A 13,133-nucleotide genomic window follows, 5' to 3' on the forward strand; every position below is an offset into this window, starting at 1 on the left:
TACAATTGCTCAAGCACACAAGCAAGAGACTTCCTTTGCTCAAGCACACAAGCAAGAGACTTCCTTAGCTCAAGCACACAAGCAAGAGACTTCCTAACTAAACAAAATTACACAGAAAATTGTTTAAGGTTGAACACTTGATATACAATCAGAGGTGCTCACAATACAAATCAGATACAGACTCAATGGACTTAAGAATTTCTAAGATATGACTATAAGACAAAGAAATTCTAAGTGAATGCAGAACAATTTCAGCAGAGGTTTGGTACTTGTAAAAATGTTATGAGTCTTTCATTCAGCGTTCATGCATTACCAAATCTCTAGGTCTTCACTTCTTTATATAGAGGTGTGAAAGAGACGTTGTGAATTTGCCAGCACACCAAAGAGTCGTTGTTGAAGCTTGATCTTTCACCAATGATCTTTTGCCTGATTTGGTTGTTGTCCTATGAAGAACAAATTTGAAATCCATTCCTTATCCAAAGGAACATCTATGCAGGCGTAACCGTATTCTGGAGCTGTTTTCTTGTCTTGTAGCGTGGACACAAAACAGAGTAGTGGAGAACGTGGTTGTACAATTCGTACAAAGTACAATGTCAACGCTTTCGTCCAAATTGCAAGCACAAGCCTTCAAACACCTTTGAAATGACCGTTGCAAAATTCCACTAATCCTTTGTTTGTGTTTTCGAATCCAATAGACAGCTTTTGCATTGATAATTCTTCAATTCTTGAATCTTTTGCAAATCCAGTTGAGATTCAGCTTCTGGTGAAATAGCTTCTGATGAGTCAGCTTCTGATGATATGACTTCTGCAGCTTCTGATGATGCAGCTTCTGATGATATGACTTCTGGACTTCTTGTCTTCAGGAGCACTATCCTTACTTCAGAAGCGACTTAACTTCAGGAGCGCTTTTTCTTTTCAGTAACAAGTTGCCTTCAGGAGCGTCCAAGCTTCAAATTTTTGTTGTTTCCTTTGCTCTTTATTTGCTCATTCAGAACCAATGATGATGTAACTTTATAATTATGGTCCTGTACACTTGAACAAATATTAGCTAGTCCAATTTACAATTTTTAATACCTTGTTATCATCAAAACTCTTTAAGGTTCATTGTTAAACACATTTTGTTCCAACACACACATCCTCATTCTTCTCAGATCCCACGACCACCACCATCCTAACTTCGTCTTCGATCAACTCAGATCTGATCACCACCATGCCTCCTCTTTATTCTCTAGTGTTATTGGGTCCTCGTCGGGAGAGAGAGGGAGAGAGAGAGAGAGAGAGAGAGAGAGGAGAGAGAGGAGGAGAGGAGGGACACGTAATAAGAGAGATGGGTGTTTTAAAAAATTGTCCTTGCACTTTAGAGTGAATTATGAAAAATGCCATTGATGTTTTATTTTTGTCATAAAAATTGTGTTTGTTTATCATTATTCTATTTTATACTCGCTCCGTTTCAAAATGAGTGTCGCTTTAAGCTTTGGCACACAGATTAAGAAATAGAATGAAATAATCATTAGATATAACGCTTTTACTAAACTGTCCTTACTTTATAAGAAAAAGAGAAAATTAAAGTTGTATTGGAAATTATGTGAGAGAAAAGTTTGAGTATTTATTGAGGGTAAAGTTGGAAGAAAAAAATTAAAGTTGTATTGAAAATGTAAAGTGACATTCATTTTGAAACAAATTTTTTTGGCTAAAGTGACACTCATTTTGAAACGGAGGGAGTATGTCACAAACACTTGTTAAGGAAAAAAAAAGTAAATTGTGTATTGAAAAAAATATTTTTACACTTTTAAAAGATTGACTACATGATTTTTAAGATATTTGTATTATATTTGACTCTTTAAAAGTGTGTCAGACACTTTTTTAAAGGCAATATTTGTTAGCATTTTTCTATTAAGTTTATGATTTTTTTTTACAAACAAAATATATAAGAGCTTGCATATATTAAGAATATGGTTTTTTTTACTAAAACCAAACTTTTGCATTGGAAAATGAATAATATATGATAACTAATATATCACTGAAATTAGAGATTTTTTTTTTTGAGAAATTGTAATTCATAACCTTTTTGTTTAATTTACAAATTACAATAATTAGAACCTTTGACCTAAATACCTCTTAAAAAAAAAAAAAAAGAACCTTTGCCTAAATATACGGTCTGAAGTATTATACAGTATCGACTATTACTACTATTTGAGTCCCATGTAAGATTAGTTTTCTACCGACATGATTATTGTAGCAATTTATTATTACAAAAAGGAAGCTGAGAGGATAAATATTAACGTGTATTTTTTTGACTGAAGAAAATATCTAACGTGTTTCAACTTTCACATAAGAAAATATATCTAACGTGTCAGGGGAGTAGCCCTTCATATGGGAGGGGTAGCCTTGGCTACCCCAAAAAAAATATTATTTTTGAATTAGTCGGTATGTATTTATATCCGACTACCCTAAATAATAAATATTGAGCTACTCTAAACAAGTTTAGTTGCAAAAGTTAGCATAAATAATAAAGTAAAAAAACTACTACAAAATTGATAGATTTATTTGTATTGGTTTGATACTTTCGGTCTCAATAACAACAGTAGAAAAACCTTTTTCAACAATAAAAATTATCAAGACAATAGTCATAGACAAATTAAATGGACAATGAGTTTCTTGCAAATAACTTATTCATTTATATTTGAAAACACATTATTAATCTATTATTAAACAGGCAGTTGATGAAATTGAGTTCTTCAAATGCATTTTGCCCAACGTTTTAAAATAGCGATTTTTATGTTAAGTTTCTAAGATTTGTTAATTTTAGTCCTTAATTTTTTGTTAGAGATTAAATTCAAGACTAAAAACACTTTTTTTGTAAAATTTTAAAAAACTGAGAAAAAATTGAATAATTTTTTTTAAGGACTAAACCTAAAAAATTATAATTTATGGGATAAAAAATATATTTTATCCTTAAATTTAATACGTCTGTTTTCAAAAAAATTCTTCTTTATAGTTGGCCCCTGCATAAATTTTTCGCGAGCTTCGCCGCTGCGTGTTAGTAATAAGTTATAAAGAAAATCGATAAAAAATATATATATATATAAAGAAAGAAAATCGATAAAAAGTAATATTTTATTTCCACCACTTAATTATTCATTTGTTTGAACAAGCCAACGGATGATAATACCATGAATAATAATGCCAGGAAACCAAAAAAACTCCATGTCATTATTTTTTGTTTCACATGAATAAGTAAAATAATAATACTTAAAAAATATCAAAAATTAAAATATTAAAAGGAATCCATTACATTACGGCTCTGTTTGGTAAAATTAGCTGATAGCTGATAAGCTAGCTGATAGCTTTTAGCTGATAAGCTAGTTGAAGTGTTTGGTAAAATTAGCTGATAGCTTTTGCTTTGAATAATAAGGGTAAATATGGAAGAAAAAATGAGAAGCTAAAAGCTATAAGCTCAAAAGCTACTTGAAGTAGCTTCTGAAAAATAGCTTATAAGCTCCTGAAATAAGCTATAAGCTCGTTGTACCAAACAGAGCTTTTGCGTTACCAAACAGAGCTTTTTTTGTCAAATGAGCTTATAAGCTAAAAGCTCTTTTTTTGGGTTACCAAACCGTTTCAAAAGGAAACAAATTGTCCCCGCATCTTAACTTCTTCTCAAAATATGACAGCAGTTTAACACGTGTGGATGATATAAAAAAGGGTATTGTTAACCGGTGCCCCGGGACACTAGTTAAGAATCTATAAATAGAATTTCTGTCTTAAAAATATAAACTGCCACTTTTTATCAAGTAATAATTACATTACTTTTCGATAAAAACTTATTTTATTTGGTGCTTAACCAATGTCCCAGGGGCACTGGTTAACATTCTCCTATAAAAAATTGGCTAATTTGCAAATCTCAAAAAAGCTAATAATAAATTACTCAAAACAAAAACCAATAATAAAACTGGACCCAAGGACTACCGAACAAAAACTAGTAAAGCACACACGTTGATACTTGATTGTGGACCGGACCAAATGAAGCATATACTAAAATAATGTAGTAAAAATAATATTCAAATAAAATATTTGTACCCAAAAAAAAAATGAGATGTTTACTTCGAAGAAAAAAAATGATTGAACACCCAAGGTTCAGATTATTAGGAGACATTTTCCCTCAAAATTGAATGATAAACATTATTAAACAGACAAAAAAACCTTTACAATCTTTTTTACTAAACAACATGATTTTTTTGGCTAAAGATGGGTCATAGATGGGTCGTTTGCTGCATCACCTTGATCATATATTAAAAAAAGAGGAAAAAGGAACAGGGGAACAAAAATCAAAATCCTCAAGAAAACAAAAGTAAAAAAAGAAAGACCAAAACAAATAAAATCGCCTAAAATACGAGAAACAACATCACACCAAAAAACTAGAGAAGCAAATATATGAATGCGGTAGCTTGAATTCTTTTCTAGCCTCGACATGTTGCTTCTTTAACTTATTCTTATTTTTTTCTTTTCAAATCATCAACTGAAATTGTTGATTTGTGTTTCCATCTAAATCAACAATTTTCTCACTCAGAGCCATGTTATCATAGGACTAACTCAAAAATTCCATAACCTGAAGGGCCAAAATAGATGCACTTATAAGCCGTAAAAATTGGATGCCTTGAATAACATTTATAGAGAAGTTTGACAAATTAGAATATGTCACCACTCTAGAACTACTAAAAGCCACTAAAACTAAAAGTTGTTGACATGATCATCCAAAGGATGTGATTTTGCTACTACCTCCTCTTGAACCTCTTCACAAAAGAAAGTCTCAACTGATTTTGGGTGCGTTTGTTTTGGATTTTTTCCTTTAAAAAATCACTTTTTTTATTTTTAAGTGTTTGCTTAGGATTTTTAGAAAAATCATTTTATCAAAAAAATCTATTTTGATCTTAAAATGAAAAGCTATTAGGATTAACTTTTTTCAAATTTTTTTTTTTCAACAACAAGGAGGTAACACATGTACAAGTTAAAACTCATTTTTTAGAAAAAAAAAGATTTTTATGGGTAGTAGACAAACAAAAATAATTTCAGATTTTTTTTTTTTTTAAAATCTCTAAAAGTAAATCTCTAGATTCTTTTAACATTTTTTTTGAGGAATAAATTCTTTTAACATGAAATCTATTTTTTTTAAAGCTGAAACTAACGCACCCTTTGTATCAGATGTTTCATCACGATTCTTATCAATTTTTTTTTTTATCATATGAGGATTCTTGAAAATTAGAGTTGCATCCTAACTCCACATTGGGAACGTGATCAACAACACGATCATTAGTGTAAGAATTTATTTGCTTTGTACCTTCTATTTCTACATTTGCTATTGATGAAGACTGTAGGGCAACAATATCAACAAGAACTTGCATAATGTCCAGACGTTCCATTTCTATTACGGTTCATCTAAAGAAATAGACATTTCGACAACACAAGCAATCTCAAACAAATTTGTAGGTCGTCAATGTTCTTGAGGGAGATCGGTGGACATTAGATTGTTTTTGAGAGCCAGGGCAAAAATCAAGAATCTATTGTGATATGCAAAGGATTTTCAATTTGAGATCTTAGACCAAACGTAGCACATTTCCTCAAGAGTTTATAAAACAAACTCAATGAAACCTTTGCCCAAACATAAGAATGGTTGAACATCATGATTTAAAATTTTTATAAAGTAGAATAAATTGGTTTTGAATTAATTTAAAATAACTTTTTGGGATAATTTAAAATTTAAAATATTTTTTTGTGATTGGCAAAAAAATACTTGTATGGGATAATTTAAAATAAATGTTTCATACATTTTTTTTTGGTGAAGAATATATGTTTCATATTTAATTGCTTTTAATGAAAAAATAAATTTAGTAATAAAATCAACTTTCCTTGTATTTAAATAAGTGATTTTCAATTTTTTTTAATATTTTCGTGATTTCGTCGTCTTAGCGCAACATTGTTTTGTTTGTCGTCTTTGCGCGTCGTTGTTTCTTTTTGCCGTCTTGTTCACATGTTTGTTCGATTAAGATTATAAGTCAATTTCGAATAAGTGCATATTCAATTATTGACTTTGACGTTTTCAATGTTGCAGATCCAGAGACCTATATATTCCATCAATTTGAACGAATGAATATCGTTTATTTTTAGTAAAAAAAACTAAGTTTAACAATTGCATTTTTTTAACGAAAGCAAAACAATATTCATTCATTTAAATTGATAAAGTGCATCATTTGGCATCACTCGAAAAATAAAAGATGAATATGCAAATAAACTCATGACATCCAAGTTAATAACATATAATGGCAAAATACTTACAAATAATATGATAAAGTTAATGTGACCGAAATACTCATGCCTTCGGATCTGTAATGTTGACGCCCAAATCATTGATTGAATAGTTTGTCTTTCAATAGGAATCAAATGAATACTACAGCAAGATGGAAAATCGAACAACATCGCGCTAGACGACAAACAACACGACTCCACACTCAAACAACGAAATCACGAAGACAAACATAGTTTTATGTGAAAAAACACTTATTTAGATTGAAACAGAGAGAAAAAAGTGATTTGGGTCAAAAAATATTCAAAACCACCCAAAAAAATGGAAGAAAGAACTTAGAGATAGAGAAACAAATTATTGTCGACTTGTTGTAGAGAGAAAAGTGGTTTGTGGGATACAATATAAAAATATATCTAAAATAAGTGTTAGTTTGATGATAAAAGAGAGGGGGAAAACTAATATTAAATGAAAGCCTTTTAAAATCTGACATTTTTAGGGTTGTTAAAAAAACGTACTATATTCGAACCTCAGACACTCAACTTCTCCACGTTTAAAATGTTGAGCTATAACCACTAGATAACTTGAAAAAAAAATGCACTTAACAAAAAAAAAATAGAAAAACCTATTTATAAATTGGAAGGGAGTAACTTTTACCTAACAACTCAAGTGACCTTTAAACTAAACCTTACAAAATATTGTGTAAAAAATGGGTTATAATTGCACAAATAAATCAAATCTTACAATAACAACAACCAAACTTTATTTCACTAAGTGAAGTTGACTACATAGATCAAATTTGCCATAGTGTTATATCATAAACCATATTTAGATCCAACTCATTTAGCTCAAAATCTTTTCTGATAGTTTATCTTATAGTTCTCATAGGTCTTCCTCTACCTCTTTTGACCCGGCTCTCCTTCATCTGGTTTACTCTTCTTACAACGATATCTACAAGTCTTCTCTCTACAATATGCCCAAACCATCTAAGCCTATTTTCTACTAACTTTTCTAGTATATGTGCTACTCTCACTCTCTCTTTAATAGTGTCATTCGTAATCTTATCCCGTCAAATCGTACCACTCATCCAACACAACATCCTTATTTCTGCTATATTTACTTGATTCTCGTGTTGACTCTACCTCTTTTTAAATAAGACACGATGAATAAATATCATAATTAAATAAAATATGATGTGATTTAACGATGAAATAGTAAAAAAAATATTTATGCACGATAAGACTATTTTATTTATAGTTAAATATGTTTTTGATCCCTATAAATATACCAACTTTTTGTTTTTGTCTATCTAAAATTTTCCTTCAACTTTTAGTCCCTATAAAATTTTCAATCACTATTTTCGGTCATTAGTTTTAAGTTAATTTTTGTATTTTTTTTAATAAAATTGTGCAAAAATGTGTAGAATATTGTAAAAAAAATTCCAAAAAAAATTAATTTTTTTGAACAAAACACAAAATATAAATTTTTAACCGTAAAAAATATAAAGTTTTATATTAAATTCATGTTTTATAAAAAAATTCTAATTTTTTTTAATGAAATTCTTATAATATTATAAATTTTCTGCAAAAATATAAATTTTAAATATGAGTTTAGAGAGCACGAAATAGTAACATGTTTAAACTGTTTTTTAAACTAAAATATCTGCAGCAGTGTTTTACAAAGAAAAGGTGATTCATTCATTCCAAAAATTTCACCAAACTACCACCAACAAAACCAACAGCAACTGCTCTCTCTCTCTCTCTACACATCACTCCTTCTCTCTCTCCCCCATATGACTTTATGTATTTGTCCTATAAGTTAAGTTATCAACAATCATAACTGTTGCTTAACGCCTCTCTAAATAACCTCCACCCTACCTTCAAATCCCACTCTCTCTCTCTAAAACTTTCTCTCACCTCTTCACAATGGACACTCCTCATTCACCTTCCTCCTGTTCCTCATCCTCCTCCAATTATTCATGGGAAGGAGGGCATCCTACCGACACAATTATTATAGAAGCTGAAGAGCCGCAGACCCCATTAGCCGTCCGTCGTGCTCTTCAGCTTCTTAAATCCGGCGTGCCGGAGTTGCGGCTTCAAGCCGCACGTGATATTAGGAAACTTACGAAAACATCACAGAGGTGTCGGCGTCAGTTGTCTGAAGCTGTCGGTACGCTTGTTTCTATGCTCCGAGTCGACTCGGTTGAGTCTCATGAACCGGCTCTTCTTGCTTTGCTTAATCTCGCCGTCAAAGATGAAAAGTAAGCATATACCTTTTTCCACAAGAAATTTCTAAGAAAATTACAAACAAAACAAAAAAAATTAATTGGATTTTTTTTTTTTTGTGTATAGATTATTGGTAGTGGCTTTTAGTTTTATTATTATTTTTCTATTTTAGATTTTGTTGTTTGAACGTGCTTTTGATTTATGGGAATTTGTGCACTTTATTAAAATTACATGTGATGCCTTGAAGCCATGGTGTTGGAGATTCGATCTAAAGTTAGAATAATAAAATAAAACTTAAATTTGTTTTTTTTTTGTAGTTTAAATATTTTTATTAATTATGTATTAATTTTATTATTTTGATTTTAATCAGTATCCTAAGCATAGCGTTTGGATTCTCTTTTTTGCATAAGAATGGTAAGGAGAAGACATGGAAATTGTTTAATATATATTTGATATTTTAAGTAATACTAATAAAAAATACATAATAAGATCTGCATAATGTTGCATAATCAATTCCTTTCTGGATCTTTGCATACAAGTAGCATATACGGTTTAGGAATTTTCATTGACTGATATATTTGTATAAGAATTTTTCTTGGATTCTGTTCTTTGTTGGGTCCCTTTCATTTTCTTTTTTTTCCATATCTTTGCATCTCATTGGTTGGTGGGAAAATATAGAAAATTTGAGTGGTCTTTTATTTTGTTTTTTATTATTGGTTTTTCATAATCTACCATTCTTTCTTTCAACCTAGACTAGATAGTTTGTTAAGAATAATGGGTTGGGGTGTAGAGAGTTGGTTAATGTTAATAGCCATCTTTGACATAAGAATAAGAAAACCACTTTTTCATGACTTTGCTTATGGTACTTGGTATTTTATCATATTTTTATGATTCATTGAATTTTTCATAAAACAGAAGATAAGCCATGAAATTGGTGTTTTTCTGTTATATTTTCCTTTTATTTTTCATGGTGAGGACCATGTCATCTTATGACCACTAGAATGTCAACTAAGATGATTTATTAATGATCAAATTGTTTTACATAACTTGATGCATGCATAATATGACATCAGAAAGAATTGGATTCTTTGTTCTCAAAGTTTATCCAATTCCTCTAAAAAAAAAAAGTTTATCCAATTGGATAGTGGATTTTCTTTGGTTCACTTGGTGGACTTTCTTTTTTACCTTTTGTTTCTTTTCCTTTTAAGCTTATCTTCTTTCTGAAGTAACCTCCTTCCTAAGGTTCTAATTGTTCTCATCTCAACATTATTTTTTTACACTTTCAAAATAGTGATTTAACCACCACCTTTGTATTTTTTTCCTACTCTACAACTCAGATGATAAAAGGTTGCAGAGATATTTAATAAATTGGGACACAGGTTCAAATATGTAATTTTCCATTTCTCAGCACTTGGTATTATGTGGCTAAGTTCCTTGGAAAAAGAAAAGAGGTTATGCGTGTTCAAAAATAAAGGGAAAGTGAGAGTACGGAGTGTGGTAGAAGTAAGGTATTGATTTTCACCCATGGTTTCTAGCTAGAGGGTGGAAAATCACTTTCATGCTATGGGAGTGACCAAAATTTGTGAGGTGTAAATGAGTTGCAGGCTACTTTCAACCTCCCTACCCTACATTTTTGTTTTGCCAAGCAATTGTGAAGGGATTTTCATTCCAAATTACCTACCCTCTCATCTACTACCTATATGCAAAACAAGCATGGCCTTAAATTTCTTGTTTTGGCTTGTGTTATATACATAATTATTGTCATTCTAGATGCTTTTTGAGAAGAAAGGATAGTTGTTATATGTTTCCATCTCTCTCATTTCCACCTTTCTTCGGTCCTAGGGGAGTTGTTGAAAGAACTTATATTTGTCCAACCGCAAAGTGGTTATTGAATTAATAAATGAGCCAGTACCATGAAAACTTGTGCCTAGCAAAGAAATAAATACTCCCTCCGTCCCTACATGTAAGCACCCTTTTATTAGAGGCAAAAGGTGCTTACATATAGGGACGGAGGGAGTATATGGTAGTACAATCAATCCATCACAAGATTGTTAAGCCAGGGGAATTAAATTTTACTTTGGCTTACCTCTGCACTCTTATCATTCATTACTCATATACAAGTGATTAATGAGCACTTGTTAAGTAGATAATCGTTTGGGAGAACCAGATTTCAAATATGGACCGGAAACCAGACTTTACATACCCTCCTGTTCAAACTCTGGATCACCAAGGCTTCCTTCCCCTGATAACCGAAGGGTGGAGACAAAAAATTATTCGTTAGTCATTATAGCACGACCATGATTAGTTTCTTGCATCTTAGGCCTTATTGGGTACCTTCTAGGGTGTGATTGAAATTTATTGCTATAGACCGGAGAATGAACTCCGACTTTAAATAAAAAATAAAGCTGAATTTTGATTTCTTTTGTTTGGTATATCATGTTGCTTTATGGCTTGATAGCAACTTGTACCAAAAATATTATCTTGTTTGTTGTACCTTTTTGCTCTTTATTTCAGATTCCACAGTATTGATTAACTTTTTGCTAGATAATTTTGTCATAATTCAATCATATTCATAACTGGTCTTATCTTGCAGGAATAAAATCAATATTGTGGAGGCTGGAGCATTAGAACCAATACTTAGTTTCCTCAAGTCAGAAAATCTAAATCTACAGGCATCTGCAGCTGCAGCTTTGCTCACACTATCTGCCTCTTCAATCAACAAACCAATTATTAGTGGTTGTGGCGCCATTCCCCTTCTTGTCGAGATTCTTAGAGACGGAAGCCCACAGGCGAAAGCTGATGCAGTAATGGCTCTCTCTAATTTATCAACATACCCTAATAATCTTAGCCTTATTCTCGAAACAAATCCAATCCCTCACATAGTTGATATCCTCAAAACATGCAAAAAGTCCTCAAAAACAGCTGAAAAATGCTGTGCTTTGATAGAACCCTTGGTGGACTATGATGAATGCAGAACTGCATTGACATCCGAGGAAGGTGGTATTCTTGCAGTCGTGGAGGTTCTTGAAAACGGCACTCTCCAAAGTAGGGAACATGCTGTTGGAACACTATTGACAATGTGCCAAAGTGATCGATGTAAATACAGGGAACCGATCCTTAGAGAAGGTGTCATTCCAGGACTACTTGAGCTCACTGTACAAGGAACACCGAAGTCTCAGACAAAAGCGCGCACCCTTTTGCAACTACTAAGAGAATCTCCTTATCCAAGATCTGAAATCCAACCCGACACTCTTGAGAATATAGTATGCAACATCATATCTCAAATTGACGGGGATGATCAATCTGGTAAAGCAAAGAAAATGCTAGCTGAGATGGTTCAAGTCAGCATGGAACAAAGTCTGAGGCATTTACAGCAAAGGGCACTTGTATGCACCCCAAGTGATCTCCCTATAGCTGGCTGTGCTTCTGAAGTTTCTTTTAAGTAATAGTTGCACTTGGCAAACTTTGTATCTTTTTTCCTTATTTTTGGTTTTCCATTTGGGGTTTGTGAGATAAAATTTCTATAGAAAAAAAAGGGAAAAAAGGGAATAATACATTATGAATTATGCCAGTCCAGGCCATTGTGGAGGTATCTAGTGACTGGTAACTGTCAATAAGTTAAGTTGTAAGACATTAAGAAACATGGTTTTGTAGTTGGTTTGTAAAGAAACTGTTGTATAAAATTGCTTACAATAGTAAAGGCTCTATGTTCTGTTATTCCTGTTCTTCATTTTGTAATGACTTCAGCAAGAGTGAGTTCTAAGGGTTAGGATTGCGTGCCAAACATATTTAATCATAGTAAATTGGTATATCTTTTTATACACAAATTAAACGCACACAATAGAAACAATAGATAGATAGATGGGCACATTAGTGCTCATCTTTATTCTAGTTTTAATAAAATCAATATTTCAAATGAAATACGGTTAATAATTTATACGCGTTAACACAAAAAAAAGATAAGATAAACACATGATTGTCAGTCTTCTAATAACAACTATTTCAAGTTTTAAATTAATTTTTTTTCTTATTTCTAAGTGAATAACATTGCGAATACGTTTTGACGCAGAATCGTGCTTCGGCGCTTAGCTCATGCAAAGCACATACATGTGCTTAGGACTGGTTTGTTGATGTTTTAAGAAGGGAGGAATGCTAGCAACACACATTTTAACCCACTTTCCAACGTACACTCTCTTTCATTGGTTAAAAGTCACATGAGACCACCAAACTTATATGAGACTAAATTTGATGGTCCCATATACTCCATCCGTCTCATAATAATTATCTCTTTAGCATTTTTTCTTTTTCTCAAAATAATTGTCACTTTAGAATACCAATGCAACATTTATTATTTTTTTCCAATATTATACTCTTGTTTATTGAATTTCACCAACTTAACTATTCCACTAACTACAATTAATAAGAGTATTTTAGTAAATGATATTAATTTTACCATTGAAATCAATACAATTAATCATTTTCTTAATAATCATGCACAAACCTTAAATAACTATTCCCTCCGTTTAAAATGAGTGCTGCTTTAGCAAAAATAATTTGTTTCAAAATGAATGTCATTCTCACTTTTCAATGTACTATTAATTACTTTTTTCCAA

At 31.5% G+C, this 13,133-nt stretch overlaps 1 protein-coding gene across 1 annotated transcript; it reads left to right on the forward strand.

Annotated features, from left to right (window-relative positions):
• Positions 1-8,143: 8,143 nt before the first annotated feature.
• Positions 8,144-12,237, forward strand: LOC146939681 (U-box domain-containing protein 45-like). Its single transcript, XM_085753238.1, has 2 exons — positions 8,144-8,555; positions 11,114-12,237. The coding sequence occupies exons 1-2, from the start codon at positions 8,221-8,223 to the stop codon at positions 11,964-11,966; spliced, it is 1,188 nt and encodes a 395-aa protein (XP_085609364.1). The 5' UTR covers positions 8,144-8,220; the 3' UTR covers positions 11,967-12,237.
• The last annotated feature ends 896 nt before the right edge of the window (positions 12,238-13,133 follow it).

The sequence above is a fragment of the Medicago sativa genome, chromosome 3, assembly GCF_051527215.1.
Source record: "Medicago sativa cultivar Bolivia chromosome 3, Bolivia_mono, whole genome shotgun sequence".
NCBI lineage: Eukaryota > Viridiplantae > Streptophyta > Magnoliopsida > Fabales > Fabaceae > Medicago > Medicago sativa.